The sequence below is a fragment of the Haliotis cracherodii genome, unplaced genomic scaffold, assembly GCF_022045235.1.
Source record: "Haliotis cracherodii isolate W230 unplaced genomic scaffold, xgHalCrac1.p SCAF_3, whole genome shotgun sequence".
Classification (NCBI taxonomy): Eukaryota; Metazoa; Mollusca; class Gastropoda; order Lepetellida; family Haliotidae; genus Haliotis; species Haliotis cracherodii.
In genome coordinates this window covers 53,976,614-53,998,388 of record NW_027266286.1, presented here as the reverse complement: position 1 = coordinate 53,998,388, position 21,775 = coordinate 53,976,614, and the positions used below count along the sequence as shown (strand labels likewise).

The 21,775-nt window shown below is 41.2% G+C and overlaps 1 protein-coding gene across 1 annotated transcript in view; it reads right to left on the bottom strand.

The window, feature by feature from the left end:
* Positions 1-21,775, bottom strand: part of LOC139474231 (Golgi-associated PDZ and coiled-coil motif-containing protein-like) — a 77,080-nt gene that overhangs the window by 12,085 nt on the left and 43,220 nt on the right. Inside the window, exons 2-3 of the mRNA XM_071257152.1 lie at positions 16,104-16,268; positions 11,224-11,399 (exon numbers count right to left, since the gene is read on the bottom strand). Coding sequence (XP_071113253.1) covers positions 11,224-11,399; positions 16,104-16,268 — 341 coding nt within the window. The remainder of the gene's footprint in view (positions 1-11,223; positions 11,400-16,103; positions 16,269-21,775) is intronic.

The following is a 21,775-nucleotide window of genomic DNA, read 5'->3' as shown; positions in this document are numbered from 1 at the left end:
TCAGACTACCTGCAATAAGGCCACTTAAACAAAAGGTCAACAAAGGTCTCAGGTGAAGTGAAGTGAAGTGAAAATTGGGATTAACGTTGTGTCCACAATTATTGCACTTATATAGCGATGCATGTACGTGTGTGTGTTTGTGTGGCTGCTTGTACTAGTCCGGACTGATGCCAATTTATAGTGCTCCAAGCCGACCAGTCCTTGTTTTAGCCCCTTAATGCCATGCGCCAGACAGGGTAACAACAAGCACCATCTTTTAACGTCTTTTGGTATGATGCGGTCGGGGATCGCACCCCAGACCTTCCACTCCCCAGGCGGAAGCTCTACCACTAGACTACAGAGGCGGTCCAATTGTCTCAGGCTACTAGAACTAAGGCCACATTATCACAAGGCCGACTGTCTTGGACTATCTACATCTTAACAGAAACTTGACAGTCTTGGAAACATCAACATGCCCCAAGAATGCAATTCATAATTAATACTGAGGAAGCTAACTTCAACAATTAGAGCAAACTTAAGTGCCATATTGGACTTTTATTAAGGACTAAAGTAACATTCAGCTGTTTGGAAAGTAAAAGTAAGAAAGCTTTGGAGGAAGGAGTCAGTTTTACATACAAAACTCTCATGTCTTTCAGTACAACATGATCCAAGCAAAACTTGCGAGACTGGAAAATGTCCAAGTCTAAATTCTGTTCCAGAAGATATTTGAGTCTTCCAGGTCTAGCCAGGACAAGTCACGATTCCCACTTGTGCAACGGTGAACTATAACAATAACTTGTTGGATATTTTGAAAAGCGCTTAGTTGAAATGACAGAGGAGACACCAAATGCCACCACAAAGGTCATGTGTCATCAGCAACAAACTGCGCCGTATCAAATGTAAAAGGACACTGTTCCCACTGAGTTGTATTTCCTGAACATCAAATACTCTTGAGGCAAGGCTCCCAAATACCACTGACTAAACAGCACGTGATTGGTATGCCAAATTACTGAAGACCCAGTTCCTCTTCAGTGACCAGTCAGTGGACCAACAATGACCCACAGGCTTACGCTCTTCCTAACAATGTAATTGACTTCTGGATCATGTTAATTAGGATAGTAAATCCTCACACAGTGATCACAGAGCTTCCAACAATTTGCCTACCAGCATGTTAACTGATTATGTCTAATCTTATTTTATGGGGATTTGATTCATGTTTATTTTAACTGTCAGTAACAAAATAATTGTACCAATGATACGACAGAACAGGTGACAAAATCAGGGTCGCATATATATTTTTCAAACTTTTATTGATAAACAGTGAAACTGTAATTGTTAACTCAAAGAAGAGAATCTCATTTTATCATGTAAGATTTTATGTTTTCAAAATTTTCTGATAAACTGTGGAACCATAATTGTTAACTCAAAGTTGATACTCGATTTATCATCCAAAACTGGCTCCCACAGGAGATATCCTTGGATGGGATCAAGCAATATCTACACTGTAGATATCGCTGCAATGAAATTACATCACAATGCTTTGCAGACCATTGTGACGCCACTGGTTATCATGACGTCACAATCAAATGACATCACTAATGGCTCTGCTACTGAAGCTGTTAGCAGTACTTTTTTACACTGAAGACACTGCTAATTACTGTAAAAGAATTGAAAAAGCTGGAAGAATGATGTTGGATAATAAATAAAATCTCACCCTTGTGTCTTTTGATATCAAATATATCAACACTCGTTGATAAAAGTGGCAAAAACCCTTGGCAAGCCTCGGAATTTTTCCACTTTTATCAACTCGTGTTGATATATTTGATATCAAAAGACACTCGGGTGAGATTCTCTATATATCATTTAAGATTATCTACATTACGATGGCAGAATCTTTACTGATGTGGGTGATATTATTATCATTATCAATTATTATTATTATTATTTCTTACCTGAAATATTGATGTTTTGTAGCATTCAGAGAACTGCAGTATCACATCCAAAGACATTGCACAACAGTAATTGAACTTTAATTCCTGACATGTTAACTTCTATGACACCTGACATCATAGGTTTAATCATGCTAATGGGCTTAATGACAGTTGGAGCTTGTTGCATCCATTTAAAAAAAATAGAACTTGGATTTGATAGCTAACCTATCACCCACTGTGCTTCGTCAGTTTCAGCCATCACTGTGGATATCTTATCAGCCTCAGATGAATTTCTAACAGACTATTCCAAGTTGATGTTTGAAGTTAATCAGTTTGAGGTTATCTATAAAATGCCTTCTATGGGACACTGCACATGAAGTTAAACAACTAAACCTCATTGGAACATCCTCACTGGGACATCCTCACTGGGACATCCTCGTTTGGACATCCTCATTGGGACATCCTCGTTGGGACATCCTCGTTGGGACATCCTCCCTTGGACATCCTCATTGGGACATCCTCGTTGGGACATCCTCGTTGGAACATCCTCACTGGGACATCCTCGTTGGTACATCCTCGTTGGGACATCCTCATTGGGACATCCTCATTGGGACATCCTCGTTGGGACATCCTCATTGGGACATCCTCGTTGGGACATCGTCGTTGGGACATCCTCGTTGGGACATCCTCGTTGGAACATCCTTGTTGGGACATCGTCATTGGGACATCCTCAATAAGGTTGTCTTTTAAACCTGAATAATGATGTCGACTTCCACCAAGTAACATGAAGACATCCGGCTTTACATAACATACAACTAATTTGTGAACATGCTGTTTTCTTACAGTCATCATCTTGACAGCCAACCTATTGTTAATTGCCTGTTGGGTTACTATTGGGACAAAATTGGGACATCCTCGTTGGGACATCCTCGTTGGGACATCCTCGTTGGGACATCCTCCCTGGGACATCCTCGTTGGGACATCCTCGTTGGGACATCCTCACTGGGACATCCTCGTTGGTACATCCTCGTAGGGACATCCTCATTGGGACATCCTCATTGGGACATCCTCGTTGGGACATCCTTGTTGGGACATCCTCATTGGGACATCCTCGTTGGGACATCCTCATTGGGACATCCTCATTGGGACATCCTCGTTGGCACATTGGGACATCCTCGTTGGGACATCGTCATTGGGACATCCTCAATAAGGTTGTCTTTTAAACCTGAATAATGATGTCGACTTCCACCAAGTAACATGAAGACATCCGGCTTTACATAACATACAACTAATTTGTGTACATGCTGTTTTCTTACAGTCATCATCTTGACAGCCAACCTACTGTTAATTGCCTGTTGGGTTACTATTTGGACAAAATTGAGCAATTTGTCTTTGAAAGTCAAAACCATGAGAAATGGTCATCACATTGCTCTGGCTTCTATTGGTAAGCAGATCCCCAGTGATTTCTTCTCCTCACACAAATTATACAAGGGCCAAGCCTAAAAAGTGCAGTAGAAAAGGATCAGGTTCTCTTAGAAACAGAAGAATAAGAAATGGTCATCAAGTTGATATTCACACAAAGTGGGTGAGAATGAAACCTAACAAAAGCATGAACATTTTTCAAAGTGTGCTTCTTCACTCCTTCGAAGGCATAATGAGTAAGCCTTATCATATTTCATTGGTTGGCTGCAAAACAATAACATACACATACTTCAGCCAAAATAGACCTTGAAACAAACAAGTCCATCATTTTGATAAACAAGGAGTGACCTAATTCACAAAATGATTCCGAACACAGGACCGAAACTTCTCAGATGATGGAAAGTATTATTCCAGCAACAAGTTAGCAATTTACCAGTATTGAAGTAATATTTACCACTTTTAAAAAAGGTAACATATAAAGGTCTTAAGTGTTCTTCATATATAGGGTCTAAAGTGTTCTATTTATATAGAGTCTAAAGTGTTCTACTTATACAGGGTCTAAAGTGTTCTTCATATATAGGGTCTAAAGTGTTCTACTTATAACTGTATATAGGGTCTAAAGTGTTCTACATGTATGGGTCTAAAGTGTTCTTCAAATATATAGGGTCTAAAGTGTTCTTCATATATATAGGGTCTTAAGTGTTCTACATATATAGGGTCTTAAGTGTTCTACATATAAAGGGTCTAAAGTGTTCTTCATATATAGGGTCCAAAGTGTTCTACATATATAGGGTCTAAAGTGTCCTACATATATAGGGACTAAAGTGTTCTTCATATGTAGGGTCTACAGTGTTCTTCATATATAGGGTCCAAAGTGTTCTACATATATAGGGTCTAAAGTGTCCTACATATATAGGGACTAAAGTGTTCTTCATATGTAGGGTCTACAGTGTTCTTCATATATAGGGTCCAAAGTGTTCTACATATATAGGGTCTAAAGTGTTCTACATATATAGGGACTAAAGTGTTCTTCATATATAGGGTCTAAAGTGTCCTACATATATAGGGACTAAAGTGTTCTTCATATATAGGGACTAAAGTGTCCTACATATATAGGGTCTAAAGTGTTCTTCATATATTTAGGGTCTAAAGTGTTCTTCATATATAGGGTGTTAAGTGTTCTACATATATATAGGGTCTTAAGTGTTCTTCATATTTAGGGTCTAAAGTGTCCTACATATATAGGGTCTAAAGTGTCCTACATATATAAGGACTAAAGTGTTCTTCATATGTAGGGTCTACAGTGTTCTTCATATATAGGATCCAACATGTTCTTCATACATAGGGTCTAAAGTGTTCTACTTACATTGGGTCTAAAGTGTTTTACATATATTATAAGGGTCTAACATCAAATCCATCTACAGTATTTCTAGGTTACATATAAAGGTCTAAAGTGTCCTACATATATAGGGTCTAAAGTATTCTCTATATATAGGGACTAAAGTGTTCTTCATATATAGGGTCCAAAGTGTTCTTCAAATATAGGGTCTAAAGTGTCCTACATATATAGGGTCTAAAGTGTTCTTCATATATATATAGGGTCTAAAGTGTTCTACATAAAAAGGGTCTAAAGTGTTTTCAAATATAGGGTCAAAAGTGTTCTACATATATAGGGTCTAAACTGTTCTTCATATATAGGGTCCAAAGTGTTCTTCATATATAGGGTCCAAAGTGTTCTACTTACATTGGGTCTAAAGTGTTTTACATATATCATAAGGGTCTAAAAATCAAATCCATCTACAGTATTTCTAGCCACCAACCATAACAAATATAGTAATGAAATCAACACAAGCAAATCAAAGAAATCAAATCCTCACCACAACATCACTCTGAAGCCTAACCACAGTTGACATTCTCTGTAATGGTTCATATTTTCTAACTCTGAAGGTAATGTTTTTAAATTCCTACAATAATAGCTTCTTATACAACATAAACAATTCTAATGATGTTATTATTCCCTACTTGGGGGTAATACTACAGTGTGGACATCAAACAGGGTTCATTGGAGGCCCACGGTGGCCATGTCTAGCTTGAGAGTAGACTGCATTCCACAGAGTGCTGGAGCTGCCCTGGGATAGACACACAAGTCTACACAAGCTGTTCACCAGACTAGCAGTTTGTTTGTGCTACTGACAAACTTCCACGGAATACAAGCACTGAATAATTAGCCCTGGGGTTTCCTCCACGGCTACTGTCCCATCAGGCAGCAGGAGTGGTGGGTAGCCAAGTGGTTCAAGCATTGTTTTGTCCCACTAAAGCCATGAGTTTGATTCCCCAAATGGGTCCAATGTGTGGAGTCCATTTCTGGTGCTCCACTCTATTACAAAGTTGCAATGTTGCTAAATGTTGCTAACCTACTCCCAAGCCAGAATCAGCTCACCTCACCTCTCTGTGTGATAACTTTCATACTTCCCCAGTATGGAGTCGCAGTGGAATGTCTAATTTGCTTGTTGGAAAAGTATTGTGTGATTGTTTAAGACATGGATAATAATTACAGATCCTATTGCCATTCAGGTGAATCTTGTGAACATGGTTCAGGTTGAGGTTGATAAGTTACACAGTGGGAGTGATGTCCTGTCACTATATCCATGATTACAATATATTTAATGATGACAAAGTTTTAGTTGTGGCACTACCCATTTGGTTTGGTGAAAAGCAATACACATGTAAAATGTTAATTTATTCACTATTTGTTTAATATGTAATTCCCAGGGGTAGAAACTAACATTTTTAGTATATACATATACATATAGAAAAACTCTTAAAAATGGCTAATTTCTACTACCGGTAGTCTTTTAGACTCCAGGACTAGGGACAATGTCTAATGCTGATTATGCTGATCATTGACTTATTGGTCAAGAGTCTTGGCTTCACCAAATCATATTGGTATTAGATTGACCAACATTATGTCACTAGAAAACTCCCAGTTCAAGTTGTGCAGTGACTAAAAAGTCACACCAGCAGACATCCTACATTGAAATATTGACTCATCTAAGTTCAAGACAATGAGGGTGTCACATGGGCTTGGTTCTGGTAAGTTGCAGAATAGGGGTGCGCAAATGTAACCAGTATATTGGTATATTGCATACAGCCGTCAAGAATACCCTTGTGTATCAATATTTTCCCATATGGTCACAGACGAATGTAATATATAATCATATAATTTATATCTACTATCTTGAGGTACTGGATGGTCTGGGTTAGCACTGTTAACATCAACATTCCATATTGATGACGTAATAGGTAGTCTCATATCCATACTGTCTGAAATCTGGATTAGTGAGGGCATAGTTTTGAGTTGTCATTTGTTTGAAATAATCACAAGGATGAAACCATGACGTCAATCATGAAGTGCTGTGTTTTTATTTCACAATTTGAACAGTACAAATATACATTGTAAAGATTGTATTTGGACCCAAGACGTACTGCAATACAGCTCTCCATATTGCAATACGATATATTAAGGGTGTGCGGTATTATCGGTATATCGGTAAATTGAGGTTCATTTTTTCCCCAATACGTATCACAATATCATTTTTCCATGCTCTCTCTCTCTCTTCCTCTCTCTGTCTCTCTTTCTCTCTCTCCCTCTCTTTCTCTCTCTCTCTCCCTCTTTCTCTCCCTCTCTTTCTCTCTCTCTCTCTCTCTCTCTCTCTCTCTCTATATATATATATATATATCATGTGATTTCAAATAGTGATTTTTATGTGAAATATTGTGATACACTTTAAACCTCCAATACCCATCCCTACAATATATGTGCCAATATGCCAACCCAAGTGCAGAAGTAGCTGTAAGTTGTCAATTCATAGGTCCACCAATGAAACAACAACCAACATGACTGGGTTTTGTAAAGCATCATTGATCAAACCTTCACCAACAATACCTTACCTTGGAGGTCACTGAGTTACCATGACCATTCCTCCAAACAGGCTCCCTTGTGATTGATAGGTTAATGATGTACCAGACATTATTATCAATGAAGAATGTCAATCCAAAAAGGTTGACATGATGTTTTGACAGCCTATATGCATCCAGGATACAGGTTACTGAAAATACTCTCAATTCCAGTTCTAAGTAATCAACTCATTTCCTCTGCAGCATAAAAATAGCAAATTGGTAGCTGTTCATCTCTGTCAGATCAAGAAGCATTTCCCTCGAGAAACAAGGAAATAACTTACTAAACCGGTATAGCTAATTTGAAAATATCTGCTTATTTATGTGAATTGGTGATCATCGAAATCCAGTAGGTGGTGACAGAGACAAGGCAGCAAACCTGTAGCTTGTTGTTTGTTGTTGGTTGTTTTGTTGTTCAACGCCGCACACCGCAATATTCCAGCTATATGACGGCGGTCTGTAAATAATTGAATCTGGACCAGACAATCCAGTGATTGACATCATGAGCATCGATCCACGCAATTGGGATCAATGACATGCATCTACCAAGTCAGCGAGTCTGACCACCCGATCCTCTTAGTCGCCTCTAACGACAAGCATAGTTGCCTTTTACGGCAAGTATGGGTTGCTGAAGACCTATTCTACCCCAGATTCCTTATGATGGAAATGAGCATCTGGCATGGTGATAAGAAAAGAAATATCTCATATAAAGTTGTATTGTCAGTCTACATTTGTGAAACATTTAGTCAGCACACCTATAACCCAATAAATCAAAACAGCACCACACAAGCTTACTAATTAATGACAAGATATACTCAGTATCTGAATTTTGATACAATTCATGTATCCGTCTAGATAATCTCCTGCTTCTGACACATCAAATTATTATGCATAGAAGACAGTCATATATTGCTGTTCAATTTGCTCGAATAAACTCAATTGTACTCTCCCTCTCCTCAAAACTTCCCATTTTGTAAGAAGCCTGCACATAGCAGCGTAAATGATGCAATGGCACAAAGCCACAACATACTCAAGTCTGGTTGGTAAATTTCACGCTTGTTTTGTCAATTTGTGAACCCAGCCAAGTTATCTTCATCCATGCCATGTTGTCGTTAGAGAGTGATTTAATGGTGAAGATAATTATATACCTTACACCAGATCTCACAATCATGTACTTCTTTAGTTCATTTTGTTATAATGTTTCTGACGTGCCCAAGGGACGCAACTCTGAACAGCGAATCGCGGCGCCTTAGATGACTGGGCCACCTGTGCCCCCTGTGTTGAGCAGTATGCACTCTTACACTGAGGCATTTGGGTCAGAATAGGGCAACAGAATGCACTGCTTGTCTGGGCAGAAAAGGTCTCCAGTACCCCATGCTAGTGCAAGGCAAGAGCGGATCCAGCATTTTTAAAAGGGAGAGGTCCAAAATATCAAAAATCTATATCTAGATAATTTTATTGCCTACAACATACTACATCTATATTTCATTTTCAAAAGTGTGTGTGTGGGGTGTGTGTGTGTGTGGGGTGTGTGTGTGTGTGTGTGTGTGTGTGTGTGGGTGTTGGCGGGGGTAGGGGTGGGGGGGGGGGGGAGTGTCTAGCTTAGGAGAGGAATATGTCCCAAGTTCTTCACTTCCAGGATATATGTAATATTGTAAGCAGTGGGAATTATTCATCATATCCCACACCCGGATACAAATACCAGTGTTGTGTCATCCAACACAGTGAAGGCTTGAATTGGGGCTCACTGTCTCTGTCCTCAGCCTGTTGGTTCTGCCCAGAGGTGGTGGCATGTGCTAACTGATGGGGTCACATTAACTTATATCCTGGGTATAACAACTCCCTGTACTTAAGGATTTAAACTGAATCCATTCAGGCATTCAGCATAATACACAACAACTTTTCGGCAATGGGAGAATGACGATGTGAAAGGGATGATATTGATGAAACAGTTCCTACCTGGCAGAATAAATAAGGTTTGGAACACAAATACAAAATTCACATGGTGGCAGATGCTGGAATAGTATCACATGTTTGGTGTTGCATGTATTTGTCTTGGTGGTGTTTTGTTGGTGTGTTCTGGTAGAAGTCAGGTGTATTGTTGGTGTGTTCTGGTAGGAGTCATGTGTATTGTTGATGTGTTCTGGTAGGAGTCAGGTGTATTGTTGGTGTGTTCTGGTAGGAGTCAGGTGTATTGTTGGTGTGTTCTGGTAGGAGTCAGGTGTATTGTTGGTGTGTTCTGGTAGGAGTCAGGTGTATTGTTGGTGTGTTCTGGTAGGAGTCAGGTGTATTGTTGGTGTGTTCTGGTAGGAGTCAGATGTATTGTTGGTGTGTTCTGGTAGGAGTCAGGTGTATTGTTGATGTGTTCTGGTAGGAGTCAGGTGTATTGTTGATGTGTTCTGGTAGGAGTCAGGTGTATTGTTGGTGTGTTCTGGTAGGAGTCAGATGTATTGTTGGTGTGTTCTGGTAGGAGTCAGGTGTATTGTTGGTGTGTTCTGGTAGGAGTCAGGTGTATTGTTGGTGTGTTCTGGTAGGAGTCAGGTGTATTGTTGGTGTGTTCTGGTAGGAGTCAGATGTATTGTTGATGTGTTCTGGTAGGAGTCAGGTGTATTGTTGGTGTGTTCTGGTAGGAGTCAGGTGTATTGTTGATGTGTTCTGGTAGGAGTCAGGTGTATTGTTGATGTGTTCTGGTAGGAGTCAGATGTATTGTTGATGTGTTCTGGTAGGAGTCAGGTGTATTGTTGATGTGTTCTGGTAGGAGTCAGATGTATTGTTGGTGTGTTCTGGTAGGAGTTAGGTGTATTGTTGGTGTGTTCTGGTAGGAGTCAGATGTATTGTTGATGTGTTCTGGTAGGAGTCAGATGTATTGTTGATGTGTTCTGGTAGGAGTCAGGTGTATTGTTGATGTGTTCTGGTAGGAGTCAGATGTATTGTTGGTGTGTTCTGGTAGGAGTCAGATGTATTGTTGATGTGTTCTGGTAGGAGTCAGGCGTATTATTGGTGAGTTCTGGTAGGAGTCAGGTGTATTGTTGGTGTGTTCTGGTAGGAGTCAGATGTATTGTTGATGTGTTCTGGTAGGAGTCAGATGTATTGTTGGTGTGTTCCGGTAGGAGTCAGGTGTATTGTTGATGTGTTCTGGTAGGAGTCAGGCGTATTATTGGTGAGTTCTGGTAGGAGTCAGGTGTATTGTTGGTGTGTTCTGGTAGGAGTCAGATGTATTGTTGATGTGTTCTGGTAGGAGTCAGGTGTATTGTTGATGTGTTCTGGTAGGAGTCAGATGTATTGTTGGTGTGTTCTGGTAGGAGTTAGGTGTATTGTTGGTGTGTTCTGGTAGGAGTCAGATGTATTGTTGGTGTGTTCTGGTAGGAGTCAGATGTATTGTTGATGTGTTCTGGTAGGAGTCAGATGTATTGTTGATGTGTTCTGGTAGGAGTCAGATGTATTGTTGGTGTGTTCTGGTAGGAGTCAGGTGTATTGTTGATGTGTTCTGGTAGGAGTCAGGTGTATTGTTGGTGTGTTCTGGTAGGAGTCAGATGTATTGTTGGTGTGTTCTGGTAGGAGTCAGGTGTATTGTTGGTGTGTTCTGGTAGGAGTCAGGTGTATTGTTGATGTGTTCTGGTAGGAGTCAGGTGTATTGTTGATGTGTTCTGGTAGGAGTCAGATGTATTGTTGGTGTGTTCTGGTAGGAATCAGGTGTATTGTTGGTGTGTTCTGGTAGGAGTCAGGTGTATTGTTGGTGTGTTCTGATAGGAGTCAGGTGTATTGATACTTTGTTAATTGCCTATACATGATTACCAAACAACCAATCCATCATCCATTCCTGACATGGGGTCAAGGCATGACTTAACTGTAATAAGACCACCTCAACCAATCAAACCATGCAGACCTGGCCAAGGGATGAGTAATGGCTTAACTCCTGTCCAAGGCTACCCACCTTCCTGCAAGCTCCTTGTCCAGATACTTTGCTGCTAACCTAGCTCCATACACCTCGCTCTGTAGGGCAAGAATATACTGGCGTAGCTCAGAGTTTTCTTTTCTTAACTCCTTCAATTCAACCTCAAGACGAGCCATTCCCATCAAGTCTGCTGTTCGGGACTCCAGTTCATTTTCCTGTAAAAGACACAAAAAAATGTTCAACAGTGAAATGCAGTAATAATCAACTTGCAGAAAGATGGATGGTATTGACCTTTCTATGGGGTCCTCCAGTACCTAAAATGTGACTAAATAGACATCTGGGCCCTGTTATACCAAACGATCTTAGCGCTAAGACAACCTTAACTCCCATACTTTAACCAAGACTTACGACAATCACAGCATTGTGGAATGGGCATCAGGTGGCCACAATGTCTGCTGAATATGGAGAACAGATGGCAACAAGGGACCAGTATCCCTTCAGCTGTGACCTGGCTAATTCAATGTGTAATCAACCCTCACTATAATGATGATAGATCATAACATTCTTGCCTGGTACAGAACTCTTGAGAAAAAAAAAAAATTTCCGTAGCTAACCAGGCATGTCATCTGTGCTAACACAACAAATTATAAAGCCAAACAGAGTGAAGAGACATTCAAGCTCTAGGCTGTTTACCTTCCATTAACTCTCATTTGCTACAAAATGGTGATCAGCTTTTGAAGAGCATCTGAGGAGAGGCATATTTGATATCCAGTCTGTGTTCCCCAACATGCTGGAGAGTACACATGGCCTTCATCATGGCCTTCATCATGTCCATTAGGTTCCAGCCTCCTGGGTCTATTTATTTCTGAGACCACTTTCATTTATGGCTTTTTTTAGATTGATAAAGCCATATTTGTTACTAGATTTGAAAATCATGAGAAATCAGAACTTCAAATAACAAATTTACCCATCAAATTTCAACCCAATCAATAATTTCTGGAGTATAACAAATAGAGTGTGTCATCTCAACTGGTAACCACTGATGGCAGTAATATAACACTATAGATTCAGTAGACATGTGACCAAATAGTTCACAATCACCTCTCTCCACACAGACTTTCATCTTTAGTGAATGTACATGCGAGCCCTTAATAACCGGGATCACTGACACAAACTCTCAGTACACTCTCAGTTGTGGGGCTTCACAGAGATGAGTTTTAACTAACAGTAACAACTCAGTCTGTCCCAGCTAGAGCACCTGTCACCTCTTCACAACAATGGAGTATGGGAGACTCAGTCTGTCCCAGACAGAGCTCCTGTCACCTCTACACAACAGTCGAGTATTGGAGACGCAGCCTGTCCCAAACAGAGCTCCTGTCACCTCCACACAGCCATGGAATATTGGAGACACAGTCTGTCCCAGGCACAGCTCTTGTCACCTCTTCACAACCTTGGAGTATTGGTGCGTCTGTCCTAGATAGAGCTCCTGTCACTGTCCTGCACAATACTTTACACAACCATGGAGTATCGGAGTATCGGAAACTCGGTCTGTCCCAGACAGAGCTCCTGTCACCTCTTCACAACAATGGAGTATGGGAGACTCAGTCTGTCCCAGACAGAGCTCCTGTCACCTCTTCACAACAATGGAGTATGGGAGACTCAGTCTGTCCCAGACAGAGCACCTGTCACCTCTACACAACCATGGAGTATCGGACTTTCCGAGACTCGGTCTGTCCCAGGCAGAGCACCTGTCACACCTACACAACCATGGAGTGGTGGAGACGCAGTCTGTCCCAGGCACAGCTCTTGTCACCTCTTCACAACCAAATATTGTGACCATATTTCCTCATTTTATTTCAGTTGGTTCTAACAACAAGCACAGAGTGATTGGGACCCAATCTGGGCTAGAATTGGAAGAAATATTTGAAGGATGGCTGACATGATCACCTTAACCAGGATAAGAATGACCAGGTCGAAGTACAGTAAAAGGGAGTGGCAGGGGGTCCTGGGGGTTTGTTCTATATTATTTGAATCCAGAGACCCCCCTCACATACATCTTCAACATTAGGGCAATGACAAGGACCCTCTGACTTTCATGCTTAGCATTTAACACTACAGTTTTCTTCACAAGATAATCCTTCAGTTGGATGGTTGGTTTGTTGTTTAACACCGCACTCAGCAATATTCCAGCTATATGACGGCGGTCTATAAATAATCGAGTGTAGACCAGACAATCCAGTGATTAATATCATGAACATCAATCCACGCAATTGGGATCAATGACATGCATCAACCAAGTCAGTGAGCCTGACCACCTGATCCCGTTAGTCGCCTTTTACGACAAGCATAGTCGCCTTTTACGGCAAGCATGGGTTGCAGAAGACCTATTCTACCCCGGAATCTTCACGGGTCATCTGGGCTAGAATCGGAAGAAATATTTGAAGGATGGCTGACATGATCACCTTGACCAGGATAAGAATTACCAGGTCAAAGTACAGTAAAAGGGAGTGGTGGGGGGTCCTGGAGGTTTGTTCCATATTATTTGAATCCAGAGACCCCCTCACATACATCTTTAACACAAGGACCCTCTGACTTTCATGCTTAGCATTTAACACTACAGTATTCTTCACAAAATAATCCCATAAAGAAACATCAATCTTGAAAATCATCTCTGTGTTGTTTTCATAACTAAGTTCTCAAATCATTGCATAAGCTACAGCAACAGGCAGACCACTTGATGTTAGTTTCTTGATCCCTATCCTGTTTTGTTTATGATTTTCTTTCCCTCGGTAACACAACACTGCAGAGGCACAGTGACAGAAGAATGTACTGTATGTGCAGCCCGCCCAGGCTAGAAAGTAGTCCTCCATACCAAGGTGGGGGATATTTCTATTTTAAATGTTCTTGAAAACTTCACTTTCTTTATGTTTTAAACCAGCATTCATCATGTCATGTGCCAAATACCCTGCACCAGTGCCAACATGGTATTTGTGGCAGTCGTTTTTAAAAAGAATTCAATCTCCACAAATTTAACCTTTGTTTATGTAGCATGTATCCAATTAAACAAAGACTCTAGCCTATACACATTACCACTACCAAATGAAGAACAGTTTTCAGAAGACCTAAATCAAACCAGACATGTTTGCGTTAAACTTGGTTTCAAACATTCATGTTTACTACCGGGGTAAGTTGCTGTTAGAAATCTGTAAAGAGTATCAAAAGGTAGCTGTATCAGGTAAGATTCAGCTTAGACAATGTTAAATAGATTTTAAAATACATACTAAATGTTTTTCCAATGAAGACAGTAAAATGAACTATGAATTTAAACAATATGAATGCTGACAATATCAGTAGGTTATAAATGACAAGTATTTGCAAGTTATTAAAAAAAAACAGGAGCAGGTCCTTTACCGCGCATTTCTCAGGTGAGTGAGTGGGTGAGTGAGTGAGTGAGTTATTGAGTGAGTGAGTGGATGGGTGGGTGGGTGGGTGGGTTGGTGAGTGAGTGAGTGAGTGAGTGAGTAGCAATCTAGCAGTCTTAAGTGGAAATTGGTGAAATGCATGCCTCCACAACCTCTGATACCATTGTATCTGGCTGTAGAAATACTTGCCGAATACAGTACAATTTTAAACCAGAAAGTCTTATTCCTCTGGTTACCTTAATAAGAAAGTTATACTGATATCAAGTCATGTGTAGTTGATGGACAAGGCTGAAAGAGAAAGTCCCATGTCTCCAACTACATTAATAGGAAAGTGATATGCACTTCCGTTTTATTTACATAACTTCTGACCTAATGCAAGACAATTTTAAAGACAAAATTTCATGTCTCTAGCTACTTAAATAACATCAACTTTAGATTTGGGAAGACATATGTCTGAAGAAGTACAGCTTTAAAACTTAAGTATTATGCCTCTAATTACCTTAATAAGAAAAAGTATATGTGCTTCCGTTTTTCAACGTGATTATTCCAAGTTGAAAACATGGATACTAATTCTTTCAAACATGTCATACTAACACAGGGGATTGGTTCAGTACACAAAGAAGCAGAACTACATTATAAAGGCTCATTAGTGACCTTGACCTGAAATAAAGGTCACTCAAAACCTTACTAATCATCTCCATCTCAAAACTCCATCCTATAATAGCAAACATGCGAGTTCTCATGAACATATTTTGAGTGAATGTCCTTCAGAGGGAATTTGACCTTCAATACTAGTTGCAGGAATTTCAAGGACATTCCCTCATGGCAACTAAACCAAATATAATGTCTCTGGGGTGAATTAAAAAAAAACAACTACTGCCTATGCTACTCATTTAAATTAGGTCAAAATTGTGTGAACACAGACATGTTTTAGGATAGCAGGTGTTGTGTGTGCAAGGAAATAATCCATTTCCATCTAACAGGGACTGTGGTGGACTGTGATGCATAGTATGTGGAACTCATGCTCTACATGTATTACAAACATAAGATTGTCATCGCTTGTCTCACTCAAGTAATCAAATAGAATCACCACTACATGCACATACATGTATATTTAAAACACTAAAGGAAAACATACTTAACGATTTACATTCACTGTGACCTTGAACTTACACGTAGGTCAGTCTCGACCTTTTCAAATCGTGGCCCAAGCACAAAGACGACATGTACCAACTTTTATTGACAGTAAATGCATCCAAAGCTATCGCTTAAACAACCTTTTCTTCGATCATAACCTTGAAGATGACCTTGACCCTTGACATGATGGACCAATGTGTCACAAAAATGTGCCAAGGCTACAAAGGAGACGATATTGCTGAGGTGTCAAAGCACTATATTCTGCACCTTAAACTATGGGCACCAAAGTGTTTTGAGAATCTATATTCCCATGCTTTATGCCACCACCCATCAGAATATTAATGACTGCTCCCAACTAACCAGCTTGCGCTTTATGTCTTCTGAATCCACCTCCATGCCTCTGAGTGCTTGCATCTGGAGCTGTGAGGAGTGTAGCTGCAGCAGCAGTGTGTGGAGCTCCTTCTCAATCACAGCCTTGGCTGCTTGTATTTCAACAATGTCTGACCGCATGTCCACGAGTTGAGCCTGAAAACAAAAACATCTCAATGAGTACTTCAATGGATATGAATGACAGTTGACAGTCTTCCAAGTCCAGTTGTTGTTTGTTGGGGTTAGGAAGTCTCTTTTCACAACTCAAAATATAACAGAAAAACATCCCCACTAAAAATACTACAAGATCACACCACAAGAAAAATATTGATCTGTTCGAACTGATTACAAGTGTAAAAAAAATGGGTGGGTGAGTGGGTGGTTGAATGGGTTGGTAGGTTGGTGGGTAGGTTGGTGGGTGATTGAGAGGGTGACTTTTTATGGTGAGTAGGTGGGTAAGTGGGTGAGCGATGGTGCAGATGGGTTAGTTAGTGAGTGAGTGAGAGTGGTAACAATTATCAGAATAATGGGCGGCTGGGTGGGTGTTTGGATGAGTCAACGAGTGAGTAAATTAGTGAGTAAATTAGTGAGTGAGTGAGTGAGTGAGTGAGTGAGTGAGAGTGTTCCAAATAATGGGTGACTGGCTGTTTGAATGAGTGAGAGTGAGGGCATGCGTGAGTGAGTGAGTGAGTGAGTGAGTGAGTGAGTGAGTGAGTGTGAGTGAGTTAGTGAGAGGCAATACTGAACTTGAATTCACCATACAAAGTACAATCTAGGCAGGACAAAATGAAGTACCAAATTTGCCAATGTGGTCCTGGTCATGCACCTTTTACACTACACGTTGGGTACAGCATTATAATGCCTGCCAGAGACATGTTTTTTTGCAATATTACAAGACTTGCCTGATCAACATGATCAATTTGATTTTATCATCTCAACACCTGTGCTCAACCCATGCTATTGAATAACATTATGTCTGTCATGCTGCTTTAACCATTGGAAACTAAACAACATCTTTATGACAGTGTTACTGTTTAACAGTCAATACTTGTACTTTATCACTCTGTAACTGGACCTGGTTTATGTAGGTGCCGATAACATCTGCAGTGATTTGCAATCAGAGGCTCAATGCAATCTCGGCAAGACACTGGATCCAGAACTGGCAGGACCAGCAAAGCTGTCACTGCAGTGTTCTGTTCAACATTCATAGCTTTTTCTAGATGTCACTACAGGCAGGTACGGATCGTTCCATCTTCCAAAGTGTGGAGTAGGATTTACAATGCACTTCTTGTCCTGTGTCTTCCCCATCACGACATAGTCCTGTGCAGTCACATGTAGAAAAACTGAGACTGAGCATGTTACATGATCAACAGCTGAGGGGTAGCTAAAGGTAGAACTGACAGACCAACAGTCTCACATGAACATGCCAATATGTTCCTCCAGACAGACCAACAGTCTCACATGAACATGTCAATATGTTCCTCCAGACAGACCAACAGTCTCACATGAACATGTCAATATGTTCCTCCAGACAGACCAACAGTCTCACATGAACATGCCAACATGTTCCTCCTGACAAGACCAACTGACTACATGAACATGTCAATATGTTCCTCCTGACAGACCAACAGTCTCACATGAACATGTCAATATATTTCTCCTGACAGTTTCACCAATGAAGTAAACGTCTCAGACCTGCATCACTTCGGGTTTCCCAACCACTACAACCTGACATGTCCTGTTAGAACTGGAATACTGTTCAAAGCAGTGTTAAACCCAACTCACTCACTCTTCCTGACAGACCCACTGACTGACTACACGGACATGTCAACATGTTCCTCCTAACAGACCCACTGACTGACCACACGGACATGTCAACATGTTCCTCCTGACAGACTCACTGACTGACTACACAGACATGTCAACATGTTCCTCCTGACAGACCCACTGACTGACCACACGGACATGTCAACATGTTCCTCCTGACAGACTCACTGACTGACTACATGGACATGTCAACATGTTCCTCCTGACTGACTCACTGACTGACTACACGGACATGTCAACATGTTCCTCCTGACAGACCCACTGACTGACTACATGGACATATCAACATGTTCCTCCTGACAGACTCACTGACTGACTACACGGACATGTCAACATGTTCCTCCTGACAGACTCACTGACTGACTACACGGACATGTCAACATGTTCCTCCTGACAGACTCACTGACTGACTACACGGACATGTCAACATGTTCCTCCTGACAGACTCACTGACTGACTACACGGACATGTCAACATGTTCCTCCTGACAGACTCACTGACTGACTACACGGACCTGTCAACATGTTCCTCCTGACTGACCCACTGACTGACTACACGGACATGTCAACATGTTCCTCCTGACAGACCCACTGACTGACTACACAGACATGTCAACATGTTCCTCCTGACAGACCCACTGACTGACTACATGGACATGTCAACATGTTCCTCCTGACAGACTCACTGACTGACTACATGGACATGTCACCATGTTCCTCCTGACAGACCCACTGACTGACTACACGGACATATCAACATGTTCCTCCTGACTGACTACACGGACATGTCAACATGTTCCTCCTGACTGACTACATGGACATGTCAACATGTTCCTCCTGACAGACTCACTGACTGACTACATGGACATGTCAACATGTTCCTCCTGACAGACCTAAAGCATGACTATTTCAACGTCTCATTGGGCTACCAAGCAGTACAGTCTTTGCACAAAGTTTGTCTTGCCATTGAGCGTCTAGGCACCTCAATTCTAGCATGTCCGAAGACCTGTAATCCTGATTCAATTCCACAAGCTTTAATTTCAATACTTTCAAAAGTTCCTTTAAAGCATCATCATATAGGGTACAAAAACTTTCCAAAAGATTTGCACCTCTTTTTTCAAAATCAAATGTTTCAGATAAAACACACTTCTTTACTGCAGCATAAGTGTGGAAAAAAATCAATGAATCCAACAGAAAGCGATGGAAAAGTACAGTGGCACATGCACAACTGACAACTCTTAGATTGGAAGTAAGTGGCTGGAATGAAAACATTGACTGCTCGGGGAGTTTTGACACAGACAGTAAGCTAAGCATGCATGATGTATTGATGTCAAGCACACTGAGAAAACTGCAACTGTGGCTCAAGGAACTGTTCAGTTAGCTCGAGTTGGGCCAAACTTTTTCCAGAGCAGGGAATGTTGAACACTTGTACATGTTGTAGAGCCTATCCGTGAAGTGAGCCGTTTCACACTTGACTTTGTCCAAGCCAATCAATGAGGATGATGAGAAGAAGATTATAACCTTCACAGTTCACCAACTAAAATAATAGAGCATACATTTGCTGGTAAACACTTGTGGCAATATTCCCACCAGCGTAACAGCCCTTGAAGTGGATGTTATCAGTGATATTTCTAAGCTTGGAAAACATAACTATCTAGACTAAGGTTTGGACTAGTTACGTGAGGTGATATGGCAGGGATATGTGCCACCAGTTATTCCAAAACATACACAACTAGTTTTGGACTAGTGGTTTTTTTCATAGCATAAGTAAATTTTGGGGAAAAGGAGTGAGTGCATGAGTGAACGCATGTGTAAGTGTTTGTTTGCTTGTTTTTTGTCTAACGTCTCACTCAGCAATATTCCAGGTTTTTGACGTCAGTCTGTAAATAATCACGTCTGGTCCAGACAATCCAGTGTTTGGCATCATGAGTATTGATGGGTATCGATCCACGCATTTGGAATATGATGACATGCATTAAGCAGTCCAGCGAGTGAGTGCATCAGTGAGTGCATCAGTGAGTGAGTGAGTGGATGGGTGAGTGAGTGAGTGAGTGAGTGAGTGAGTGAGTGAGTGAGTGAGTGAGTGAGTGAGTGAGTGAGTGAGTGAGTGAGTGAGTGAGTGAGTGAGTGAGTGAGTGAGTGAGTGAGTTTGAGCTATATCATGGCATGTCAGCTTGATGTGGGAGGAAAGCCCGAGTGATGTAAACCACTTTGCACGAGCATGAGCACGAGTATTGTGCTGACACACCGAGCACAATCAGGGTAAATCTGAGATTGAAAGCCTTAAAACCCATCAACTCAACACAGTGAATTGTGGCACCTTAGATGACTGGGTCACCGACATCCCCAGCGGATCTTAGATTAATGCCATTATTTTATTTTTCAAGGACAAATCAAGAACATCTAAATATTCTTTGAATCACAGCATACAAATGTAAATACTACTTTGGAATAGTGTATAACTACTGACAAAAGATCCATTGGAAGAGTTCGAGTTTCAAATGAACAAATGTCAAGTATGTTTTGGGTGCACCAGCACATGTACCCTGCAGGTGACGAGAGAAACAGCACCAATGGTCGGACTGCTCATGTTGTGAAACCAGGGTCCCTCAAGTTAAATCAAACATGTGTATAAGTTCAAGTATCAACACTCACTGATGTTTGTTAAGATTGAAGAACATATGAATAGGAATAATGGAGATACAACATGTTGCTGTTGACACTGCTTCAAGACAGGACACGGAGCTTGAGCACCACACATGGGAAACTGGAGCATGGAGAACTTATGTTTCAAGTTGACCAGAGTACATGTGGCAGGAGGTGAGGTGAGGTGAAATTGGGCTTAACGTCGCGTCCAAGATTATTGCACTTATATAGCGACGTGCATGCACGTGTATGTGTGTGTGTGTGTGGCTGCTTGTACTAGTCCGGACTGATGCCGATTTATAGTGCTTGCACACTGAGATACCATGCCGCAGTTTAACATGAATACCCCACACAGACACAGTATACTGACTTTGAGCCGACCAGTCCTTGTTTTTTAGCCCCTTTATGCCAAGCGCCAGACAGGGTAACAACAGGTACCATCTTTTAACGTCTTTTGGTATGGCGCGGCCGGGGATCGAACCCTGAACCTTCCGCTCTCCGGGCGGACGCTCTACCACTAGACCATGACATGTGGCAGGATTGAGGGTAAGCAAGTCTGTCAGTTTAATGTTTGGGAAACAGCATGGACACAGATCACGGACGCGGAAGATCGTGTTCATTGTTTTATGCTGTAGTCAGCAATGCCCCAGCGATATCACCGCTAAGTAATCTCGTCTTTGCCAGACAAACCAAGGGTTGATAGCATGGTTGGTTGGTTCATTGTTTAACGCCGCACTCAGCCATATGACAGCGGTCTGTAAATAATCGAGTCTGGACCAGACAATCCAGTGATTATTATCATGAGCATCAATCCACACAATGGGGATCGATGACATGCATCAACCAAGTCAGCAAGCCTTACCACCCGATCCCGTTAGTCGCCTTTTACGACAAGCATAGTTGTAGGAGGCGACTGGGCGGGCTGCACATACAGTACATTCTTCTGTCACTGTGCCTCTGCAGTGTTGTGTTACCGAGGGAAAGAAAATCATAAACAAAACAGGATAGGGATCAAGAAACTAACATCAAGTGGTCTGCCTGTAGCTGTAGCTTATGCAGTGATTTGAGAACTTAGTTATGAAAACAATCACAAAGATGATTTTCAAGATTGATGTTTCTTTAAAGGATTATCAATCTTGAAAATCACTGCTCTGTGTTGTTTTCATAACTAAGGATTATCGACCCGTGAAG